We start from the raw sequence: 26,056 nt of genomic DNA on the forward strand, positions 1-26,056 counted from the left end.
CTCCCCCTCTTCATCTTTGGGGTAGAAGAGTACCCAATTCCCAAGGTTCTTGTAAGAATTAACCGCCTTATCTAAGGATGGGGCATTCGCTGTTATCCTTACTGCTATTTGACACAAAGCAGGATTTATTCTATTTATTTAATTTTTTTTTAGGAAAAGACATTTTTATTTCTCCCCATGCACTCAAAGTATGCCCTCAGCAGCATTACTGGGACAGGAAGACAGCACCAGGCACTACACTGAATTTGATAGTGAAAATATCCATGCTTTTTATTTCTGCTGTCTAGGGCTGTGGATGCAGTCAGAAAGGGGCAGCACTGTGCAAGACGAAAGGTCCAAGATAAATGGCAATTCTTTTTTGTGCTGGCAAGGCCAGGTCTTCATTTGGCAGCATGCTTCTTATAGATCTCCAGGAACTCCTTCACATCTTCAGGCGACCCCAAGATGACTGGCACCCTCTGGTGGATGTCAGTGGGAACAATGTCCAGTATAGCTTCCTTCCCAGTGGTAGCCAATCCTCCCGCCTTCTCCATGACGTAGGCCATTGGGTTACCTTCGTATAGCAGTCTCAACTGGGGGGGAAAAAAAAGCCAAGAGCAACACACTCACACCAGCAATCACTACACAGAAAAGGGATGCATTCTGTAGCCAACTTGTACAGAGCTGGTCGGAGGAGTTTCCAAGGTAACCGATACACTCTCTTTCTGTCTTCGAAGTTCTAACAGTCCTCACCCTCACTCTGAAGGCTGCCTCTTAAAACCTAATGCTTAATTTAACCAGTTGGTTGAATTAAGCCATTCATCAAGCCATAGCCAACAATAGATGGTCTTATGCAAACATGAGACAGACCACCTGGACTCAGGACTGAATGACATTTTGGCAGAACTAACGGTTCCCTTCTCTTTATAGCATGGAAACTGGACCTAATGAGTGACTGTGTGTTTTGGATGGAGCTTTGCCTATTCTAAAAGCATTAAACGTCCATGGTAGTGTCTGGCTGCAGACATCTGGAAAACAGATTGGCTCCTCCAAACAGTGTAATATTGTTTGCAACCCTGTACACATTCCTTTTACAATTCTCTGAAGGCTTCAGGGTTGGGATTTAGTATGTTATCCATCTTGGCATTTACTTTAAATATTAACTTTTTTATTGTCTGCATTTTCATGCAGTCTGCCTACTGAGGAGACAGCTTCTCACAGGTGTTTCCTGGCCGTATTTGCATACAGGTGTCATGGCCAGATTTGCAAAATAGGGGGGGGAAAGGAGGAACCTCAGTAGGTGCGTTAAACAATTTTTTAAGGCATTAAGGAAAGTGCTACAGAGTAGGCTAATCACACAGGTTGAGAGGCCTGAGGTCGCGATGGCAAGAACAGTGGTTTAAGTAAAAAAGGCGGCCTTCAATGACCTTCCAACGGCTACATACAGACACCTGAAGGTATCTGGAATATACACATTTTTATCTGTATCTTGAAGGGATTATTGTTCCTATTCCTTCTCTCACGTATTAAAAATAAATAAATAAAAGACAATCTATTAAAGAAAGCAAAGGGACAGTATTTGGGAAGGAAAGACACTATAATGGAGAAGACTAAGTGGGCTGTCCCTTAGCCAGCATACAAAAGCAGAGCCCCCATCCCCAGCCTCTGTCCCAGCCCCCACGGCTTCAGGACACCGTGAGCATTTCTCAGCTCAGTGCTGGTTAACAGCTCACCTGAAAGCTCTAGGTTTCCCCAGAGATTCTTTCCTTCCCTAGGTATCGTTTCCAAGCAGCCCATGTCAGCTCATTAGTTATTTCTATTTAATGCCTTTTGAAAGCTATCACAGGAAACCTCTATTTAGATACATACTTTATTTTCTGCCTTGGTAATGAAGCTGAACGGTTTCATTTCACACTGTGAATGGCATTCCTTTTGCCCAAGCCCCCCAGTGGAAGCATCCATCCTGACCATAACACTGTTATGTGGCTTTAGCGATGGAAGCGATCTCCCCCGACCATCTCCCGCTGATTATCACCTGCCTTTAAGACAACCTTCAATCTAGAAATGATGCCCCAGACATCCTCAGTATCGTACTACCGAGTTTAACAGCAATGTAACAGCTCATCTCTCTCTCTTTCCAAGTCAAATCCCCTATGCTGCAAAATGGAACCCACTGCTTCTCAACCACTGTTCAGGGTATCTGATTACCTTTCCATTGGGGCTCTTCTTGTTCGCGGGGTACAGAAAGATCCCTCCATAGACCAGGGTGCGGTGGACATCAGCCACCATGGAGCCCACGTACCTGGCACCGTAAGGGGCTGTGTTGTCCTGCAAGGGGAAGACCAGTAGTAATTAGGGGTGTGGAAGAAAGTGTTGTGTGTGTCCTCTCTGCTCATCCAGTTCAACGATCATTTAATGAGCACCTACAGGTACGTGTTTGGAGCTGTGCCAGGAAATGTGATGAAATTCCTGAGCCCCACATGCAGACACAGCCAGCCTCTTACACATTTAACAAGGTCAATTTAACCTGCAGAAGCCTCCAGGAGGTGGCTGATTCTGACTACCGGGTGAGGACAGACATTACAAACCCTGCCGGCTGAGGACTCTGCCAAGCTAAGGAGCTGGCCAGGGGGTGGAACCCTCTGAGAAAAGCCTGCAACCCACAGGCACCCGCTGTCTACCTGGGACCTGGGGTCTGGGGAGGAAGCCGGTGCACTGCAGGCCAAGGTAGGAGAGAAGCAAGCAGGAGAGCATGCCTCCGGCCAGCCCAGAGCCCCCGAATGTCATCCTAACAAGGGCTGGGCTTCCTCCTCATCACACAGTGGTTTTCAATGGCCTTTAGTAGAACAATGAATCAGATATTCCTACATAGAACCGGCTCTGTGAACAGCAATTTCCTCTCTTGTAACCTCTTCAGAAAGTACCAAGACGGACATGCTCAATCTTGAGACAGCTGCTAGAAATCCATCAGCCACGCCGGGGAAGGAACCTTAGTTCAAGAACTATGTTCTGTACCATCCAAAATCAGGGACCACAGAAATGGAAATGTTTTACTGCCATGAGTTCATTCATCTGGCTGGCCTTGTGTTATTCTGATTTTCTTCTGCCAGGAGAAAGTAGTAGAAGCTGAAACAGACCCTCTTGACTTTTGACATCCAAGAGCAGGAGTTCCAGTCCCCAGGACAAGGTGGGAACCTCACCATGGGGTCAGTGCACAGCGGACTCCAAGCTCTGGACATTCCTGCCACCTGCAGCCTCCAGGGTAAATCATGAACCAAGAGATTCCTACGTAACTTACCAGGGCCTTCCGCACAGCCCTCACTTACCGAGGGAAACTTCTTCCTCTGGACATACTCTGTGACAGCAGGATCGAATTCCCTGGCATAACCCTCATTGATGCTGTAGATGTTCCCTTTTTTCTTGATTTTCACATCTTTGTCCACCAAAATAAACTCTCCAATGGCCTGAAAGAAGGAAGGAGACAGAGGTGCTGAGCCAGGCCTGTGTGGGGGCGGGGCAGGCGCCCCCGAGGCTGCTTCTCCCGGCCCTGGGACACTGTCCCTGGCCTGCCACTCCGTAACTGTGATCAGGCCCAGGGAAGAGGTAGAGGACAAGAAAGGAAAACAGGAGGAGAAGAGAGGCTGCGCTGATGTTGTCAAGTGATCGAAACCTTTTGACTTGCCTTTCAAACGTGAAAGGAGAAGTAGGGAGGACAGAAATACATGAACAGCAGCAAACCCTGAGGAAGGAATAAGCATTGTGTCCACTCATGTGGAATTTAAGCAGCAAATGAGCAAAGGAAAAAAAGGGGACAGACCAAGAAACTCTCTTAATTACGGAGAACTGCTGGTGAGGATGGGGGAGGGGGGAGGAGGGGGGAGGGAAGGGGCAAGGGACGGGGATTAGAGAGTGCACTCATCATGATGAGAAAATAACAATAAAATAATAGAAAATAAACAGCTGTGCCCTCAAGGCGGGGAAGGGGGAGAAAAATGTGTGTGCAAAGCAACAAACAATTTTGCAAAAACAAAACGAACCAACTGTGGTGGGCACGGAGTCACACCAGCATTTCCCTTCTATGTGCTACCACAGGAAAGAATCCCGAGTGCGGACTCACAGCCTCTATTAACTCCATCCAGGTGCTCTTGCTCGGGATCTGCAAAACATCTCTCTCGGAACTCAGTCCTGCCACCAAGTTCCGGTGCCGAGCTGATGCCTTCAGGGCTGAGAGTCTTTAGAGGAGACTGGAATCTGGGGAGAGGGTTGGGAGAGAGCAACTCCTGTTGCTCTGGACTGAGGACGGTTTGGGGTTCCCATGTGCCCTTGAAGCTCTGCCCCGGTAGGGAGGGGGCTCCACCCTGCAAGCAAGAGTGAGAAGGAAGGAGGTGCCACACACCTCTCCTGAGCCATTTACCCCCATCGCAGAGAGTGCTTCCTGCAGGTTGGGACTATGATCGAGAAGGGGAGGGAGAGGGGCAGACAGGAGGACAGGAGGACGACAAGGAGGGTAGGAAGGAGGATGGAGAAGGAGGAGAGAAAGGACACTAGAATTAACAGCAGTCCTTGAAAGGCTTCACAGGAGTAATTTTTTTTTTTTTTTTTTGTATTTCCAACAATTCTGACTGCAGTTCTGTAGAAACGCTTTTTTTATAATCAGAAAACTAGGTATCTTTACAAAGTAGTGTCGAGAGCCAGACCATCACACAATGGGCGCTGCAGGGGTCCCAGAACTGTGCTCCCCACAGACGGCCCACCCTGGCACCCAGCCAGAGCATCCAAGATGTGAAGGAGCTGAGTCTCCTGCCCACGCAGACAAGAGCCTGAAAGCCTTCTGAGAGTTCAAGCCCGCTGGAGATGCACACAGAGCTGCAGGTTTCTTTGCAGCAGAAACCGCCAGCCAAAATTGAAAGAAAGCGCTGAGGGGGTCCAAGGTTCGCCCCACAGACAGGGGCCAGGGGTGGGCTAATAAGCAGTGGCCCCAGCAGGGGACTATTAGAGCAGACCTTGCTGTTCTTCCAAAACACTGTGGAGCCATTACGTCTCGGGACCGCCACAGCCCATTATGTACACAGAAACGAATGGACTCCCAGAGACACCAGTCTACGACCTGGAAAAGGTATCATTTCTTCTACACGGCTATAGACTCGAAGGGAACAGAGAAGTCACCAGAAGAATGCCTAGGGAAGCAGTAAATCTTCCGCAAACCAGTACATGGGCAGACTTTAGTGATTCCAGAAAGTGTACACTGGGCTCAGGGTGAACTTTGCTCTGGTGCTACACCACTATGTTCCCCTGAGGTCGCCCCATTTGGAGGCTTAATCTAGTGTTATTCCCCTACCCTTGTTTATTTATTAAACGCTGGTACTTCCAAGGAGCCAAAGTCCAGTTGTGCAAGAGTGCAGGGGGCCAAGGCAGCCTACGTCCTCATCGCTACGACCTGCCACATACACAAAGCCTAGAGCTACCTGTCTCCTGCCAACTCCTGCTGTCGTCTGTCTCCTGCCGGCTGTGCATACCCTGTGTTCAGTGTGTCCACAAAAAGCACGAAATAAGGTCTCATTACTGTCCTAGGAGGAAATGTCTAAAACTAAAATTGTTTATAAACCCAGTTCTTTTCCCTTTGGAAATTGAATCAAGTTCACGATGAACATGCCAACGTACTGAATTCTACGTTCAGTGGGAGGTTGACTTGGGCCAAACAGTCAAAGTGTTTCTGCACTTCATTGGCTCCACTGAAACCGTCATCTACCTGAGTAACTCCAATTAACAGACACAGAAGAAACTACCCACAAACTCCAGCTGTTAATGAAGATTGTTCATGGCACCCTGCGCTTCTCTCCACTAAGTAGCTTTTCTCTATCACGGAGAATGAGGATTTACCCTCATTTCCTTTGCTTTCTCTTCCTTGAGTTTTTCAAAGCCTCATCAAGCGTTCCCAAGGCGTTCATGGAATACACACATGACAGCCACGGGATCTGGTAGCTCCGTCTGAACGAACAATGCAATCCACTCCCTCATCTGGGGCACCCATTCACCTCTGCAGAACAAGCTAGTCCTGGACGCAGTGGGTGGCATAGACACCATCTACAGGCCTCATCTGGTCCATAAATGCGTTTTAGCTGGCTAGCACTTGTGTTTTACAAATCCAGAAATACTTTTTTTTAATCCAGTGTTTCTCAAGCCATTGGAGCCCTTGGCTAGACTGGGCGCCCTATTACCCAATAGTTAACAACTGCTAGACCTCTCCGGGTTACCCCTGTCCCCACCATTGCATTGGGCCTTCCTTACCCCCATCCCCCACACCTCACTGATTTACATGGCCTGCTTGGACTCAATGGGCATTTCAGTCATTTTAATAATGTCTGTTTTAAAGAATTAATCATGGAACAAAGACTCCCTCTTGTGCTATGGAGTATTATTCTTCCACATTATTGTATTATTTCTCACCTCAGTCGTCTTCTCATGACATACACATGGTTCCTCCATCTCCTTCAGCCCCTTGCCTACTCCATCTCTGGCCTTCTGTGGGTCTCATTTCCCACCTCTATGTACCCGCCCCCCACCCTTCCACACAAGTTAACAGACCCTTGCAAACAGTCACCAGCCGAACACCCAAACTCCCACAGGTCTCTCACCGGGTCCAGCATGAAGCAGTTGACGCCATTCACCATGGCCAGGACCAACATGGTGGCACTGCCGTACAGGGCATAGCCAGCAGCTACCAGGTTCCTGCCGGGCTGCAAAGCATCCTTCTCAGAAGGCTCATCAGTTGAACTCTGGGACAAAAAAGAACACAAAATGTTTTTTTGTTCTGTGTTCCATTTCTTTTTTCCAGTTCAGAGATTATCAAGGTGCCCTCTCCTAATGCTACAGGCCATCTTCCCAGATGGGGCCTTCCTCCACACATCAGTAATATCCTGATTGTATTTACCACAGCAGCCACATCCCGCTCCCTGCCCCCCGTCCTCCCCCGCCCCCCGCCCCCCGCCCCTACCACAGATTTCCTGCATCTGGATCCTTCTTTCCAATCAGGGTCCTCCTCCAATTTTACTAATTTGATAATTCCTTCATTTCTCCATTATCACTTCCCAAAATAAAAATTTTTTTTAAAAGCATGCCTTCTTGCCAGCTCCCCCTAATTGAATCTTATTACAGGCATCAATGTCTTCCATCTGCCTACCCCATCTTTATTTAAGCATATTAACGCTGGGGCTGAAGGACTGCTCTCGTCTGGCCAGGAAATCCGTTTTATGAGCTCTCACCAGTGGTGGCACGTGCTACAGTGGGCACTCCCGCATCCAGCCATTCTCAGAAATGCAGGGACTTGGAATTTTCTCTCTGGTGTCAGTACAGGGTAGGGCAGTTGCTTTCCGGTTTTTTGGCAACACCCACCATAAAAAATACATGCACACCACAAATGAGTACCAATACACACACACACACAAACTATACAAACAGAATAAAGCAACGCTTACACATGGAACATAACACGCTCTGTCATCTTTCCTGCTTCAGTAAAAACACAGCCCAGTGGGTCATGTGACCATAGTTTGATACTAAGGAAGGGGACACTTTAAGAGGATGACTCCTAAGCAACGTTTACTTGATTGATTTGTCAAGCCTCAAAACAAGCCCAAATACATCTTTCAGCTCAAATACTCTCTACTTGAACTTAACAGAAATGAAAATGGGCAACTTCTGCCAATTTCATTTATTCCTTTCCCCAACCAGAGATTCCAGTGGCCAAAATTACGTACGGAAATCTGTATCATAATCCTGGGGATGGAGGTCATCCCCAGCAATTCCTGGTAATTTCTTCTGCAACTTCTGAACACGTATCCTAGGAGTAGAGCCTATGTTTACTGAGCCTGACTTTGTGAGGAGGGGGGTGTTCCTGAGAATCTGCATTTTACTGTACCCCACCCTGACTCTAGCACTAAAGTTTTTATATAAAGCAGAATCCCAAGGACCTTTCTCTCCTTTCCCCCCTCATCCCCACTCCTGGGTTTAATAAATGGTTTTCACATAAGGTGGCTGGTTGGTTGGTTTAGGTCAAGTTATTTGATTTAGTTTGCATTCACGAACAGGGCACTGCCTCTGAATACAGACTACATGTAGTATCAAAAATGAGTTGTTACCCGAACTCCAAATTTTACCAATGCCCAGCCTGAAAAAAAAAAAAAAAAAAAAAAGAACCAGCTTCATTCAAAGCTGGTGACATACAGGATGACTCAGGCTTCCAACTAACTATCCCCTCCATCCCCAACTAGTTAACCCTGCCAGGGTGCTGAGCAATCAGACCAGCAATATGTAGACCAAGTTGACTAGGAGCCATTAAAGACTGGGAGCACCACTTCTCCACTAAGAAAATCCCCCAGGAGGTCCACCTCACCTAGAACCATCCATGCCTGCCTCTGTCAAAGAGGCCAAGAGTTAACAGGCTCTCCTGAAATGTTGTCATGTAGTCATCTTATCCTCTGACTTTTAAAAGAAATGGTATCATAGTCTAGGATCCACACACTCAAGAGAAAAACAATGCCATGGAATCATGGATGAGGCAGCAAATTCTTTCCTAGCCTGGTCTTACTAATCCATGAACTCCTTCCTTCAAACCCCAGCAGGGAAGGCCTTTGCTCTCAAGGATGCATCACATGCTCACGCAGAGGCTCATGGGATGACCAAGTCACATAAAGCCCTTGGCCAAAATTAGAAAGCTCCCAGATCCCGCCTTTTGCTGCCTTTTCCGGGCCACAACCCACTGGGGATTATTGGTTTGTCTTACTCCCCGCCACCTCCTCAAATGTCTACAGGTAGGCACCATGGATTCTGGAGACCTGAGGTGGTGGCAGTAAAGAGTATCTGGCAATGTGGGGACAGGCTGTCATTGTCACCAGATGGGTCTTTCCCCAGAGTAGTCAACCCTCCTTGGAAGGGCTCATAGAGCATTCCAGGTGTCCCCCATAACTCAGCCAATACTGTTCACCAATCATCATGCTAGGCAATTAGCCTACAAAAAGATACATACAACGGGATAGGGCCCCTGCATTTATAATCAGCAGTGAAGATGGGTTGGTTTTTGCCTGGCCAGCATCCACTCTCTTTCCCACATATCAGCACATTCATCTCCTGAGATAATGCCTCCCTTGCCCTCAGCTCTCAGGTATGACGCTCTGGCCAACATTGCAAGTCTCAGGCCATAGTGATTGGCTATGGCATGGCCACATGACCTAAGCTAAGCCAATCCAATCAGCTCCACTGAGATGACACTCCTATTGGAATTGTGGGGAGAGGGGCTTGCATCTTCCACTGAACTCACTGAGAGCTGGGTGTGAGCCTGGACCTGTTCCACCTCAAGGGAGGAACGTAGTGGACAGGAAGGGTCTCCTGATGGTGTGGTCTGAGTCCCTGAATGCAGTAGCACCTGAAACACATCTATCCACTGAGCTTCCTAGTTACGAAAACCAGTAATTTTCAGGGTATTATTTCTCATTTTCAGTACTTCCCCTTTACAGATAAGGAAATAAGAGGCAGAGTTACTTTGCCCAAGGTCCCATAGAACTGTGTCAGGGTCAAGAAACAATATTCCATATGGTTATTAATTAATAACTCTTTCAGTTAAAGGACTTGGATTCTGAAACTGCTGAAGCACTTTTGGCCTAAACTAAACTGTGTCTACTTGTGGGGACTGGATATATTTAAAGGATGCTGCAAATCAGAGTATGTCCAGTATAGGCTGCCCACACTAGGGAGAGATCTGGAATCTCATACTGACATATGTTTATCTTAAAAAAGATTTTTTAAAGGGAGGGAGGACAGGGCAGGAAAGCCAATTCCAAACACTTAAAAAAAGAACAAACACACACAAGACCTTATTTTCAGATGCTCTGAAAGGCCAATGTGCATTAGGGAGATATGGTTGATTCAAGATGTGAATGAACATTCTAACTACGATGTTCACTCAACCTCAGGAGAATTCTCCCCGCTTCTTGGTGTCTCCACAGCAGAACTACCTGGGACACTGGACCATGTGCCTTTTGAGACACCTTTGGAACCTGTTTCCAGGCATCACGAGGGCAAGGCCTGATCACTGCTGCCACATTCAGTTACCAATACTGTTGCCCACAGAGATGACCTCTAGCCTAGAACCAGTGCCGCAGAAAGCGTGGAATGTGTCCTCTGAAGCATCAGACCGAACAATCGTTTATACCCCGTAAGCCCTCAAAATGGTTTCAAACAACCAGTAACGTTTAAAAACTGCGATGGCAAAAATGTGGGGGTCATACTCTAAGTCTTTCAGAGAGCCACTTTAGGTTTCTTAAGATAGCACGAAGGCTTGAGTTCTAGCATTTGTTAACTCGAGCTTCTATTGCAACCTGGTTTGATTTTCTTTTTTTAGTTGCCAGCTAGTTTTCTGGTCCAGATCCAGGCCTTTATTGAGGGGGCTGAGGGGTAGAGACGGGGGCCAGCCAACATCAGCAGCCCCGTAGTTTTGGTTAAGTCATTAACGAGGAAGGAGGCTTCCCTCACAGAAGCATTTTGCTAGAAACCTCTCCTGCACTACTATGGATCTGATACTTCGTAAGGAAAATTACCTCCCTCCATGTCTGTTAACACGAATGGTATGTTTCATGGTCTGACCTGGAAAATAAGTGGAGTTGTTCCCTTTGCCTTTTTGTTTCGAGCCCTAGAACCTTCTATGACTCCAACTGTCTTGATGTGGATCTGCCTCTCGGCCAAGACAAAAAAGCAAAATGCACTCTAGCGAGGGAAGAGCAGCATCCCGTGGTGGACCATGGGTCTGGAAGGAGATTCCGTGCCACACTGGACAACAGATCACTCTGGAAAAGGAAGGTAGAACTGCGATCTCAAGCTGTGGCCTCCGTCTGAAGAAGACGGCTGGAGGAAACGCAAGGCCCGCTGAACGAAGCTGCCTCATACCCGGAGATGAGGAAACGGGGTCCGGCTCAACCTCATCTGGGAGGTTTTATTTCTAAAATACACAAGGGCTGAAGCCGGGATGTCGGACTTTAGATTTGAATGTTTACGATGGGCCCATGGGCATTCATTCTGTTTCTCACTTGTCTGTGTACCTGAGTTGTTCCGAACACATGCACACGCACGTGGGCGCACAAGGAAAGGGCAGGCAGGAGGCGAGGCGCTCACACACGAGAAATACCCGGAGCCGGAGTCCCGTCCCCATACTGCACCACCGCACAGCAAGCTCTCCACAAAGGGACAGACAGTAAAACCTTCAAGGCTTTGCCACCACCATTCCATCACAGCTACTTTACCTGGCACAGCACAGCTCAAAATCAGCCAAGGGCAGTATGTAAACAAATGAGCTGATCATACGCCAATAAAACTTTATTTGTGGACAGTGAAAATTAAGTTTTATATGAATGTCATGCGTCATAAAACATTCGTCTTTAGACTTTTTTTCAGCCATTTCAAAATAAAAGGGGGGTATTTTCTGCTCCCAGGCCATACAAACCAGGCAAGAAGCTGGATTTGGAGCCAAGGAGTCTTGGTTTCCAGACCCGATTCAGAGGATTTAAAGGACAATTTTGACAATCTCTTGTTAATAGTCGTAATTCGCAGTTTATACAGTATGATCACTATAACGGATCTATACTTTACTCTCTTAAGAAAAAGCAACAGAGTTAAAAAGGTGAAATATCGGGCGCCTGGGTGGCTCAGTGGGTTAAAGCCTCTGCTTTCGGCTCAGGTCATGATCCCAGAAGTCTTGGGATTCATCCCCGCATCAGGCTCTCTCTGCTCAGCAGGGAGCCTGCTTCCCCGTCTCTCTCTGCCTGACCTTGACCTCTCTGCCTACTTGTGATCTGTCAAATAAATAAATAAAATCTTAAAAACAAAGAAAGGTGAAATACCTCTCTTCCCACCCATGTTTTACTTTATTTTCTTTTAAACCACTTAACGGATCATCAAGCAAGCTGAGAAAGTCCGAACCTAAGATACAAACCTATGTCAAGCCTCAGAGTTTCATGACATACATTCTGCCTACTCCACCAAGAGTGAATATCAGCCTTAACTTTTTATCTCAAACCAGGGCTTGATTATTATTACATTTCACCTTTTTGTAGATGCCAAAAATTGTTCCGATGGACGCAAGGCAGTCGATATTGGAAGATCCATCAAGGGGATCAAAACAGACCACATATTTACCCTGAGCAAAGAAAAAGGAAACACAACTTTACAAGGTAGAACTTTTCAAATTGTAACAAAACAATGTATATACAAAGATGATAAAACAAGGGAATCTAGGAGAAAGTCCAAGAAATAGTCTGATTTATACTCTGTAACGGAAGGTATGAGGTGGCATACAGAACATGAACAGTTTATCTATCCCAAAGGATCACTAGGCAGAGAAACATAACAGAATAGCAGATACAAATGAAGATGATGAAATACAGAAAAGTCAGAATTTCCTACACTGTTGATATAGATGAATCATGATTTTGGTTTGAGTTTCCTGACAGCCAAAGGAAAAAAAGAAACAAGCCTGGTCACTAATTTCTCTTTATTCATAAGAGAAAGAAAGAAAAAAAAATACTTTGGCTGAAGCAAAGGTGATATTAAGGCTATTTAAAAGAACTTCTCTCATGCACGTCTTACAGATGCCATGAGGTTGCAGCAGTGCAGAGTTCCCAACAATAGCCCTACTGCAATTCCTAAATGGATCCCTGTGTCTTGGTGGGACTACCAAAATTTCATTCTTTGAACCAGATTTTCACATGCTGGAGCTGGTTCCTATAGTGTCCAAGAACTAATGTGCACATCTCTTCCCAAAATTCTGCCTTCAGGGTCACCTGGCTGGCTCAGTGGGTTAAAGCCTCTGCCTTTGGCTCAGGTCATGATCCCAGAGTCCCACATCCGGCTCTCTGCTCATCAGGGAGCCTGTTTCCCTTCCTCTCTCTCTGCCTGCCTCTCTGCTTACTTGTGATCTCTGTCAAAAAAAACAAAACAAAACAAAAAAAACCTCTGCCTTCAGTGTGACGTCATGTTGGCAGCTTGAAATACTATGGTGCTCATTCACATGGTTAGTTGAAACTGTCAGTGCAAGTTTTTTTTTTTTTTTTTTTTGAGAGCACATGCAAAGATTTGGATGGAAGGAGAGGCAAAGGGAGAGGGAGAGAATCTTAAGCAGGTTCCACACTCAGCACACAGTGAGATCAATCTCAAAATCTGGAGATCAGGACATAAGGGGTCCCCCCTTTTAACTGAGCCACACAGGCACCCCAGAGGATTTTATCGTTTTGGTTTGTTTTTGGTTTTGGGTTTTTTGTTTTTTGTTTTTGGAGAATTAACCAGTACACCACTGGGGATTTTCCATCTTCCAGATTAGCCACTTTAAGATGTGGTTTTTAGATCTTCTGCATCAAATTAAGAGGTTTCCCTGATTCCCTGACCTATAGCTGTTAACAAATCACCCTCCCCATACAGAGCAAACTGTCATCTGGAAAACAGAAATATGCCTATTATCAAGGCACATTATAGTCGGGAAGTTTCGGGTTAACTGATAGAAGATATTAAACAAAATTCAATCCACATGCCTAAAACTGCCAACTACCTTGAGAAACCCAGGAGAAAAACATGAACTTTAAATCATGAGGTGGTATTTTAGGAATGATGTAAAACAAGCTCATCAGATGTGGCTCCCTACCCCTCTTACAAAGGTCAAAACTGGGTTATCAGACAACCTCTTTAAATTCATCTTCCAACTGGTTTTTTGGGTTTTTTTTTTTTTTTCCCTAATGCTACTCCTTCCTGTCCCCATTCATCTCGAACAGGGAAAGATGGTAACCCCATAGAACTGCACATCCCATCTCCAACATTTTTTTTTTGTTTGTGATTGTTTTTCTTCAAAAGCTGACTATACTTTCACTTTTTCAACAATTTATTGTCAAGCCCATACAAGCAGCCACATACTGTGCTAGATGCTAGAATGCAGAAAGAATATAATCCGTACTTGTCTTTTTTTTTTAATTTTATTTATTTATTTGACAGACAGAGATCACAGGTAGGCAGAGAGGCAGGCAGAGAGAGAGAGGGAAACAGGCTCCCTGCTGAGCAGAGAGCCCGATGTGGGACTCGATCCCAGGACCCTGAGATCATGACCTGAGCCGAAGGCAGCGGCTTAACCCACTGAGCCACCCAGGCACCCTAATCCGTACTTGTCTTCAAGAAGCAATCAAACTAATGGGATCCCAACAGACTGTAACGCATGAATCAGTGACGAACTGAAAGTTTAGATTAGCAGGAAAGGTGAATGGAAGGTTGACTATTTGGTGGGTAGAGATGAAGAAGAGGCAGTTAACAGAAGTCAGACTTTGAAGAATCTTGAACATGAACAGAAAAATTTATTAGGGTGGTGTGAATATGAGTGTACGAGTCTAACTAACGCGTGAGTACACGGGGGGGGGGGCACGGGGCAATAATGCACTTAACTCTAGTGGTAGCGTGGACAGTCAAGGACAGATCTGAGATATAAGGTAGAATCTGTGAAATGGTAACTGATGGACATAGGCTGATTCCTAGGTCTGAGCCTGGCTGAGCTGAGTCATTTACAAAACTAGCATCATGATTACACTGAACCCCCCACCCCCAGCAGAAATTCAGACCCACCCTTTTCTCTGGCTCCACTATAATGGCGTGCTTATCTTCTTCTGACACAAGTACACAAGTGGCAAATGATGACTTTAACATGTTAACAACCAGGTCATTGGAAAGGACATCTAGCTTCTTCACTTGATCACCAGTCACGTTGGTTGAGCCAGCAATTCCATAGCTAGAGGAAAGAAAGTCACAAAAATGTAAGCCATGACCAACAGAATAGACACCATTGCACCTACAAACCCACTGAAAGCAGGTGTTTGGCAGGAAAACGATGGCAGGAACGATGACGAGGGGTCTGGGAGACACCAAACAAGAATGGTCATCCCCCCGATCGACTCCTAGTTGTAAGAGCAGTTATTCACCTGTCCAGTACCTGTCAAGTACCCAGCACACCTTTGTGGGTAAATCCACATTTCTCAACCTTATCTTTAATGGCCTCTGAAAAGACTTTTTGGCTTTTGTTCCCTAATCACACTCCTCCATGAAATTTTAGTTTTACCACAAATACAGTGTCTATTTGCACTTCGTTAAAAAAGACGATTTCTTTTGCACCAACCCCCAAAACCAGTTTTTCCCCTGAATGCACAGGTTAGCCCAGAATCAATCAGCTGAGAGGTACAGCAAGCAAGGAAACTTCTGGATAGGGTAGCACCAGACATGTGAGCTAAGCCAAGAGATGCTATGATTTTAAAGCTGGATAGTTCCTAAGAGACAATACAGACTGGCCCCACCACCTCATTCTATAGAGGAAAACAGGAGGCTCATCTGCAGATCTAATGGGCTTGCCCAAACCAGAGAAGCAGAGCAGAGGTGAGAAGCCCGCTGACTCCCAGGCCAGGCCTCCCTCACGGGCGTGCCACTGGCCCTGGCAGGAGTCCTTGGGCTGCCAGAGAGAAGACTCTGGAGTCTTGATTCTACTTTCAAGGTATCCATATATCAGCTTTAATCCCCAGAACCGGAGTGGCTTGGGCAAACAAAATGCAGCCTAGTTTGTGAAAATGGAGAAGATACAGGTTGTCTTAGCTGGGCTTGAACGGCAGTGCAAAGAGGGTGAAGCTTTAGAGAAAGGAAGCACAGGCCAAGAGGAGAGACTGGATGTGGGAAGGGAAGGTAGGAGATGAAGACCCCGCCCGACAGCTAGCTGCGGGTGGCTGACAAGGGAGGTTCCAGAGGCCCTGGCTGAGATGGCCGGGAGCACTCGCCTGCGAACTGGCGGTCCCAGCAGCCCCTGCTTCAGCTCCTGCCCACACATCTTCTCTTCACAGACAGAACTCGCTGGTCTCTGGCTGAACGAAAATGCAGCCAGCACCAGAGACTGTCCCATCCCAAACACCTCGCCTGGCCTGACTGGCTCCAGAAGGTACATCCAGCGTCACAGCAAGCCCACCTCCGGTGTCGCTGTCACATCGTTCCTTAGCCCACCTGGAAACCGCATCTCCTGCACCCCACCCGCCCTCGGCCCACTGCTCCCCTTCCCACCCTGTCGCTCCTCGTTCCTGAGTAAATGACCAAGCCATCAGCCACACTTGCAGCTGTGGCCCAGTCCCCTTTTCACGTTATCTTTTTCTCACTCAACTGTAAGGCCGATGCTGGTGGACAGGCAAATTCTAGGTGGGGAGAGAGAGCTTGGCAAGGTCACCAACCCAAACAAATCTCCCTTGCTGACCCCACAGGCCCTAACTGTCACTCCTCCTTAGCCTGAGATGTCTTCGCTGAAGTCACACTACTAATGCAGGCGGGCAGACAGGCTGAGCTTTCTGACAGGGACCTGTCTCAGACCTCACCACTGCCAGCTGCTTGTCCTTTGTCTCCTCTGGCACGTGTGCCCACGGAGGCAAGGATACTTTGTGCTGTGCTAGAGCATTCCATGAAGCGACCCATGCAAGCAGTCAGCACAGCCTTTGGCACTACCAGGGGAGGGGAAACGTCCATCACCTCGTCTGTTCTCTCAAGGGAGCCCTTATTAGGATGCTGCACCTGCTGCGGGAGGGAAGGATGGGTCTCGGGAGACCCCTACGCTTCATCACCCATCATGTCAGCATGGCTGGTTCATCTTTCATTCCCATGAGGAAGACAGAGGCTATGTGTTCTTCCACTGTGTCCCAGGACATAGAGCCCTCAAGAAATTACTCATAGCATGACTGAATGCCATTCACTGAGGAAAGCAAACCCTGAGTTCAGAGGAATGAATGAATATAGAAGCAACTGACTTTAAAGTCATTCCACACCTTGGAGGAGCTGGGAGAAGCTACTGGCATGGTCCCCAGAGGGGCAGGCTTATGGAGCCAGCTCCACAGAGGCCAGGCCGGGGAGGCTGGGGCAGAGGGACAGGGCACCAGAGTCAGGCATGGGAAAGGCCAATTTCACACTTCCGCCCACGTCCACCTGCTCATGTTAAGTGTCTCATCCAGCAAGATGGGCAAAGAGGAGTCAGGCCACAGTGCCTTTTCTCAAAGGCATCCTAGAGGCCTGTGTTGAGCGTTCCTTCATTTCCCAGTATCTATCACCCTCCAGAACTGTTCTCAGGGCTGGGCTTGCAGTGCAGAGCAAGACAGATGAGACCCCTGCCCTCCCAGAGCTGGATCCTGGTGAGCAGACAAACCAGGATGTGCTGCAGAACGGTGGAGACCACCAGCCAGGTTCCTCACCGCTGCTCCAGGGTCCTGAGCTCCTGTTCTGGGTCACAGAGGGCGGCACCCTGTGTGCCATCGAGGTCAAGTGCACGATTTAACACACTGCAGATGAACACTCTGGGGACCTCGCTATACCTAGCACCAAAACAGCCACTTTTCCCTGCCCAGCTGCTACGGATCTCCAGCCACTTCAAGTCCCCTGCAAGGCCAGGCAGTTACCTCTCGCTCCTCCTCCTGACCCCACAGAAGATCCCTCCTCTGTTCTAACCAAAAGGACCCTTTCCCAACTATCCTCCAGTAGCTTGTGAAGCATTTAAAAAAAAGGGGGGGGGAGGGCGACTGTGTGGCTCAGTGAGTTAAGCCTCTGCCTTCAGCTCAGTTCATGATCTCAGGGTCCTAGAATCGAGACCCGCATCAGGCTCTCTGCTCAGCAAGAAGCCTGCTTCCCCCTCTCTCGGCCTGTCTCTCTGCATACTTATGATCTCTGTCAAATGAATAACTAAAACCTTGAAAAAAAACAAAAAACAAAAAACAAAAAACACCACAAGAGAGAATATTCTGGGCCCTCAAACTCAAAATTCAGGCACTTTGTAACTTTCCTGGGACATCTGGTGGGAGGCTTTCCCTGGTGAGACCCGGTGGTAAAAAAAAAGTCTTCATGGCACAGGAAAGGGATGCCAGGTAGAATCAGGGTTCAGGAGAAGAGTTCCCAGATGCCATGTCCTTCTAATTACAACCAAGTATATTCTTTGCATTTTGTCTTGGAACAAGGAGTCAGCCATGACTGGTGTCTGTCCTCTGTGTTACTTGCTTAAGGATGAGGAGCCAGACAAGGCCATGCTCAGTCAGGCTTCTCCAACACGCCCCAGGAGGGGCCGTCAGAAGAGCTGCACGGCACCCCTGAGGAACAAGCTCAGTGAAAAGCTGGAAGCCAGTAAATCTCCAGCAACTCTGACAAGAGGAGAAAAACCTCCAGTAACACCCTCCAGGAACTAATTAGCTGAAGAGCACATGGAGTTTTTGTTTTCTCCCCAAGTTCTCAAAAACCCCCTTGAAACAAATTTCTTCATTCTCAAGTCTGCGAAGTTTAAATGACAAGGGCCCTCGCTATGTATTCTGATGGCCACGAGGGGAGAGCAGCTGTCACCTGCCGACAGAACTGTTCGCAGATACGGCCCTCGACTTCCAGGCAGGCAGCCCACACTTGTGCCCACACCTGTGCCCGCCCACTTGAACTAGGACTTGCAAGACAGATCAACTGGAATCCCGAAAATGGAATTCTAGGCAGACTCCAGGATGGCCCAGCAGAGGTCAGAGGCCTGGCCTGGTTCAGAAGCAACTTCTGTGCCAGCTGTTGTGCCACCAACAACCCTTTCACACGCCACCAGGTTCTTTCTCAGATCGGATCCCAGTGTCTGTTCCCTGGGGTCTGAATCAGGCAGCAATGGGAGGCTGCAGGGCTGTGGGGAAACCATCACACCACTCTGTCCAAAAAGCCTTCCAGAGGCCAACCCTTCCTTACGGTCAGTGGGGAAAAAAAACACGCCAAAGGGTGAAGGAAATGGGTTGACTCAAGCAAGTTGTAAACTTTCAAGCTTCCTCCTCCACGCCACCCAGGAGGTGCCCTGATCACACAGGGACAGACATTTCTTTGCTAACTTGATCAGCTGAATCAAGTGACTCGATTTACCAAGGAAGCTTTTCCTAAGTTCAAGTTATCCCAGAAGGAAAGGGAATATTATTGGCTTTACTCCAGAGGCTGGGGCACTCTGTAATGAAGTTCAAATCCTAGCTCTGTCACATGCTAAGTCAGCCTTGAAAAGCCACTTATCATCTCTGACCCTTGGTTCATCCGTAAAATGGGAATTAAGTTAACTGTATCTACTTCGTAGTATATGGGGAGGCAGGGCTTAGAACAGAGCCTGGCATATATAGGCCAGTGAGCAAAAAATGTAATCATCCCACTCCCAATTCAATTTTCCTTGGCAATAATACAACCATGCTGAGAAGCAAGGCGGGTCCTAGCAAGGACAGACAGCTGGGTCCAGTCTGCCTTTCCCTCTTACTGATTCTGTATCAAGGTGTCTCAACTACCTGGTTCTTTCTGCTTCCAAATCTTTAAGGATGAGAGGTTAGTCACTGATGCCACCAAACAGCAGCCCTGTTGTCCCCAACAGAGCCCCACAGGCATCCACTAAGTAAACTTTGGCTGATACAGGGGAGAGAGAAACCACGACCTCTAGACCAGTTTGACAGGAAACTTCTGGAAGTCACCCAGAGCAGAACCGTGTCACAGGTAACTTCACAAAGAAAAGTACTTGAAGTTTACTTTTGAGCCTAGTCCTACTGAGGTGGTCTTTCATTTGAAATGCCTAAACATTTCACTTCGTTTTTATTCAAATTAGTTGGCCGGGCAGTCCCAGCGGTTCAAGGGTGGGAAGCATTCCTGTGAGGGTTTGAGCCCTTTTGCATGTTCCTTTTCATGCCCCTTTCTGAAGGCTGGGAGCAAAAATCAGTTTGAAGACCTGCTACCACAGTATCTCTTCTTCCCCTTGTATTTCATAAACCTCACCGAAAATCTGAAAAAGCTACATTGCTTTAATTCATACACAATAGGGAACTCCTAAATGAATAAAAAGCATAGGTTCAATTTGGCCAGTGTTTTAAAAGCCTTAGAAATCTGGATAAAATTATTGGCATTGTTTCAAATTTGCACATTATTTCTATGATAGATGAGCCATCAAGTTTGCAATTTCATTTATCAGGGGAAGAAAGTTGCCTTGAGCAACATTTCCAAAGATTCAACCAGGGTTGGAGGCAGGCAGGGCTCCTCCCAGGCAGGGAAGAAAGCTCCCTTTGCATGTCCTCCCACCAGCAACAAGGCCTCGTGAAGCAGCCCCCAGGCAAACAGAAGAACCGGAGGTGGAGCTCACTTTCAGGACACCCAACTGAAGAGAAAGGAAGGTCGATTATTATGTAATCTTTATCACAAATGTCGAGGGTAGCAAGACCTGTTATTGATTCTGAGGTAAATACCCAACCGTTCACCCAGACAGAAATATCCAAGGGTTGGAGCAGAAATTCCTTGAGGAAGAGATGCCAACCAGAGCAGTTTTCCAAGGTCACAAGCCCCAACCTCTGCTCATGTTCATGCCAGCTCGAGGTGGGCAAAGGACGCCCTGGGGCAGCCTGTGCTCCTGGCAGGGAGAGGAAATTACAAGTCACTCCTTGGCAATATAGGGAAGATAATTCAAGATTATATATAAAATATCTGATGACGTTCCAGGAGTTTAATGTCAAACTCGGCAAATTTGGAAATAAACACATGACCCGATCTGCTAATACCAAAATTAAAACTGAAGTGATTATTCCCTTCCATCAAACCACTAGGAGCGCCCCATACATAAAAGCAACTCTTCTGGACACATACAGGAGGAGGTTTCCTGTCATTAATCCGATGGTGCAACATTGTTTTTATATGGAACATTTCATGCCGGAAAATTAGGCCTGGAGATGTACAGGGCTGTATGGGGCAACTACTAAGGATTAAAAAGCAAACAAAGATGTATCAATTTACAAAAATATAATCATAATCTTCACCCTAGGAAAACGATGACCCTATGGACACCTGTTTAATGAACTCACCCAACTCTGAGGTTGAAAACAAACAGTGGTCTCCATCTCACAAGTGAGGGAACACTGAGGTTCAGAGCTTGGACATCCATTGCCAAAATCCTCACAGAATTCAATGGCAGAGCCAGGACTCTGAGCCAAGCTCCATGACTCCCCAAAATGTGCTCTGAAAACCCTGTGTGTACCTGTTCTGCAAAATCCGGTCCAGATTTTTTCTTCTCTTCCTCTCCTGCCTCAGGGCAAAGGTACCAAAAGCCTGTGGCCCAATCTTGAGGCAGGGCTTCATGGCCTAATTCCCCCAACTGCAGCCTGGACGTGGTACCTCGGACTGGGCAGAGCTCCAGCAACCCCTCAAGTTCACTGTTTCCATAATGTCGGGATCTTGTCATCCATGACCAGCCTCTAAAACCAGCTTCTGGGGCGCCTGGGTGGCTCAGTGGGTTGGGCCGCTGCCTTCGGCTCGGGTCATGATCTCAGAGCCTGCTTCCATCTCTCTCTCTCTCTCTCTGCCTGCCTTTCCATCTACTTGTGATCTCTCTCTATCAAATAAATAAATAAAATCTTGAAAAATAAAAAAAAATAAAAAATAAATAAAACCAGCTTCTGCTTTGGAATTGTTTTTGGTTTTGGTGTTGCTTCGTGTTTTAATGGTGTCCTTGCCCTCTCAGTCCACACTCAAGACGTCCCCCAGGCTCTCTTTACCTTAGGCTCTCGCCTCCAATTCCTCACCCATCCACCCTGAATGGGTTCACCCCGTTTCAGCTTTGTCTCCCAATTCTGTACTTCAGCCATATCCTCCCCAGATTAGTCACTAATCATACCAACGACCTCCTCAGAAACTTGTACTCTGCCCCCATGCATGCCCCCCAAAATATATTCACCCCAGCCACTGGAAGCTCCCCAATGCACCCACAATTTCACACACACACACATACACACACACACACACACACACACACACATGGACTCTAGGCTTGAGTCCAACCAAATAAGCACATTTTCCAGGAATGTTTTCCCACCCACCACTTTCCCTTGCACAACTTGCCCAGCTCAAAACACTCTCCAGCCACCAGGCCTTAGGACAGTTGCCCACTGCCAGTGCTTATCTCAATGCCCCACAATCCTTTGCATCCATGCACACTGCATTTTTGGAACCTCTGTGAAAGCACCTTTCAAGATCTTTATTGGGTTTTATAACAAATTCCATCCTGGTCTAACAGCATAAGCTGTTCTCATCTCCATTCTAGAATTTTGTACATTGCAGGTGCTCAACACGTTTTGCTGAAGTAAAAAGAACCAGTCAATTCTTCAAGCAGTGATTTGGTGACATGTACATAGGAAAAGCCTAAGCCATTGGAGAATCACGTTCTCCCCTAAATGAGTGAAGACAAAAGATATGAGCAACAACTTCATTTGAACCATGAATTCATCAGATCCACTTAACAAGCCACACTGTCGTTCTCCTCAGAGAACAAAATGCTGGTCGCCCATTGTAGGCATCTGCATCCCTTCCCTCTGGGAGTGGGTAGAGGGGAACCAGAAACAAAGAAATAATAAGGCTTCAAGAACAGGTTTTCTAGAAGTCAATTGCTCCTTGAGGTTTAATTCTTAATTTGCCTCAAAAATAAAATAGGTGACGGGGTGCCTGGGTGCCTCTGCCTTCGGCTCCGGTCATGATCTCAGGGTCCTGGGATCGAGCCCCACATCGGGCTCTCTGCTCAGCCGGGAGCCTTCCTCCTCCTCTCTGCCTGCCTCTCTGCCTACTTGTGATCTCTAACTGTCAAATAAATAAATAAAATCTTTTTTAAAAAATAAAATAAAGTAAAATAAAATAGGTGAGATTTAGAGTTTAGATGAATTTAAGTGACTTCTGAAAAATACGTTGTAGTGTAGAGTCCCCAGCCTGGGCAACAGGCCCACTCACCTCATCTCCCCTGCACTCAGGGTCCTAGGCTGTACAAAGGAGGGCTGGACAGGGTGACTTCTCAGTCTTTCAGCTTAAACTCTAGGATTCTATGCCTGTATTAACAAAAAAACTGGCTACAATATCAACTGTTGGTTGACAGAGAGGGAGCAAGAAAGAGCAAGAAAGCGAGAGGATACTCCAGGCTCTGCTCTCGAACTGCTGATGCTGTGTCCCTGGTTAAGACTTCATGGCTGAGCTCCCTAAGCAGGTCCCTGTGAGCTTCCTGCAAACCTGCAACCTCCTTTTGCCGTCTGAATACGTGGCCTTCCAGTGCAAGCCTTCAGGCGTAGTAGCCAAGTCACTTGCAGGCACACTGGCCTATTTCAGTAACGAATGTGATCTGCAGGCCTGGCTTGAGATCTTGCCTAACTGCTATCTGCCCAACTGACTACACATCATACAAAGATAGCTGAATTTCCCACAGGAGTATGGAAGGGTCCAGATTCTGGTCCATACCCTGTCACTACCTACACAACCAAGCATCGAGCCCTGTTTCATAGGTACATTATTGGAAACAAAGATCCGTGACAGCCAAACCTAGAGAAGAGTTGAATAGATCATGTAGCCCTACAGAACCCTTACAAGAAGGAAGTGGATTTAAGTCCCAACACTGAAATGTTCACAATTTCAATGCTGTTATGTTACTGAATGATGACAGCGAAATGCAAATATATTACATGCAATGCCATTTGTTTGTTATTTACATGTAGGCCTATGTAATAACATACCCATATATAAGTTTAGATGGAGTACGAAGTTCTAGATGGGAAAATGGCCAACAAATTAAAAGTTGGTACCCCAGCGAACAGAAATGAGGGGGTGCTTTCCCTTTTTCCTTTGTGTTCCTTTGAGTGGTTGGCACTTTTGCCAAGGACTGCAACTTTCTAAGTTAACAGCAGCACCAGTATTTTTTTAAAAACCTGGTATTTACAACTATCTAGCCTAAAAACACCCATTTTCTTTAGCCAAAATTAGCCCTCTTTGTCCAGATTCCCCTACACAAGATCCTCAATATCTGAAGTCACTTAAAAGGTGGGGAAGTGGGCTGCCTGGGTGGCTCAGTCTTAAGCATCTGCCTTTACTTTGGATCATGGTCCCAGGGTCCTGGGATTGGGCTCCCTGCTCAGTGAAGTCTACTTCTCCCTCTCCCACTTCCCCCTGCTTGTGTTCCCTCTCTCACTGTGTCTTTGTCAAGATCGATCGATCTTTTCCAAAAGCAAAAAAAAAATAAATAAATAAAAGGAAAAATGTTGGGAAGATACAGATCTTGTATGTCTGAGTCCTTTGGGGATGGTGAAAGATACTGACAATTTTTAAATAGAAGAAATGCCAAGCGCTCTATTAACAAAGCTCCCTGATTCTCAAAGGCACGGAAATCAATGAAACACCTATAATACTTTTCAATTAAATCTGAACTCAGATTTTAACCCAGTGCACTTCCTAGTGCTCAATCTCCATAGAAATGTATTACTAAGAAGGGCTCTAGATGAAATAGTAACAGAGCCACCACCTTCCTAACATACTCGTCCCAATCCCAGCAGGGCCTGTCTGTGCTTGACATCTGTAAATAAATGTCATCAACACTCCTTTAAGGGTCAGCTCCACCAACCCACAGTGTGGGGCTGAAACAGAACAGCTTTCCAGAAAAGCAATCTAGATTGCTAGATCTCCAGATCAGCTGAGCATCACACACTTTTCTGTAGTGTTCAAGAGCAGGAACATTAGGAAGCTGTGTGGGCAGTCAAACTCCTCTAGCTTCAACTAAAGCGAAGATCAGTCTAAGTGATAAAATACATGTGCACATCAAAGTGAACCAAAATGTATGATGTTACCTACAAAAAGCCTCGTTAAGATGCCCACTGAATCCCCATGTCCCACAACTCCTTTACTACTCACAAAGTGATCTGCAAACCTACCACAGAAGGTGGAATTCTTCATAGAAATGCAGAATCCCAGGCCCCACCCCAGACCTACCGCAGCCCTTTGCACATCAACACTGCTGTTCCTGAGCGCTCTGGGCGTGCGGGCTTCCTCCCAGCTTGACTTAGGTTTCCTTTGCTCCTAACGGAGCTTGTTTAGGGTCGAGGTACTAAATAACAAACCTGACTTGGAAGCCCAATTCCAGAGAGTGAAGGAGGTCAAGGCAGATAAAGGGAAAGGAAGCACCGCTGCAGGCACTTTTGGGGGTGGTGGGTGGGGGGTTCACCAGTCGGCGGCTGAAAACAGGTGCAAAGGCAGCTTGCTCAGCCCAGGAGCGAGGACTGCATTATGGAGGCAGGTATCAACCGTGAGCCAGGTGCCCCACACTCCCACCTCCGGCCCCGGCCCCAGCCGTGAGAGCACTCCCAAACTCAAGGGCGGGGGAACCACAACTTGGGTGCAATTGGGGGAAACTTTGTCAGAGAAGCCACCAAAAGAGAGTAAGTTAGATTCCCATTGGACAGGCTGGCTGACAGGGCCAGGAGACCACACATCAGACTCCCAAGGCAAATCCCCAACTAGACAGACAAGACATGGTCCAATGGCCTGGAGGCCTGACTCACAGGTGCGCAATGCCCGCCTTGCGCACGGCCGTGGAAATGGCTTTGACCGCCGTGCAGAGCGAGTTGAGCAGCTGGGTCATCTCGCCCGTGCCGCGGGCCTTCCTGCCCTCCTCCATGACAAAGCGGGTCAGGGTGACGATATTCGTGTCGAAAGCCGCCTGGTCCGTCATGCTGAGGCCGGGCTGCGGCGCGCTGGGCGGCAGGTGCGGGATACAGGTGCGGGACACAGGTGGTAGCGCCTGAACACAGGCGGCGGCGGCGGGACGCAGCGGGAAAACAGAAAGACCGCGACCAACCTCCCGACGGTTCACAGCTCACCGGCCAAGGCCAGGTTCCTCCGCCCTCCCGGGGAGCTTATACGCGAAGGTCGCCGCCCACCCCCACCCTCCGGAACACCTCCGCGCCGGGGCCTCCCCCTGCTGTCCGAGTGCGGCTCCGCCCACGCCGATCCCCGCCGCAGGCATTGCCCCCGGCCGCCCCTTCGCCCCCACCTCGCCGCTTCCTGCTCTGCGCTATGGCCCTGCCACGCCTCGGCGCCGGCTGCCCGCGGCCCCCAGCTCGGCGGACTGGTGCTCAGGGTCACCTGCACGACCTCCTTCAGTGCCCGCCGGGACCCCGCCTCGGAGGGCCGGCCCTCACCCCTTGCCACGAGTTGTAAGACCGAAGTT

General features: G+C 47.6%; 1 protein-coding gene across 1 annotated transcript; it reads right to left on the reverse strand.

The window, feature by feature from the left end:
* Nucleotides 1-244: 244 nt before the first annotated feature.
* FBP1 (fructose-bisphosphatase 1) lies at nt 245-25,857 on the reverse strand. Its single transcript, XM_082696717.1, has 7 exons — nt 25,389-25,857; nt 14,623-14,785; nt 12,071-12,163; nt 6,615-6,755; nt 3,306-3,443; nt 2,188-2,307; nt 245-572 (listed from the first exon to the last, which is right to left on the reverse strand). The coding sequence occupies exons 1-7, from the start codon at nt 25,556-25,558 to the stop codon at nt 381-383; spliced, it is 1,017 nt and encodes a 338-aa protein (XP_082552843.1). The 5' UTR covers nt 25,559-25,857; the 3' UTR covers nt 245-380.
* Nucleotides 25,858-26,056: the final 199 nt, after the last annotated feature.

Source organism: Mustela nivalis (assembly GCF_964662115.1).
Source record: "Mustela nivalis genome assembly, chromosome: 13".
Classification (NCBI taxonomy): domain Eukaryota; kingdom Metazoa; phylum Chordata; class Mammalia; order Carnivora; family Mustelidae; genus Mustela; species Mustela nivalis.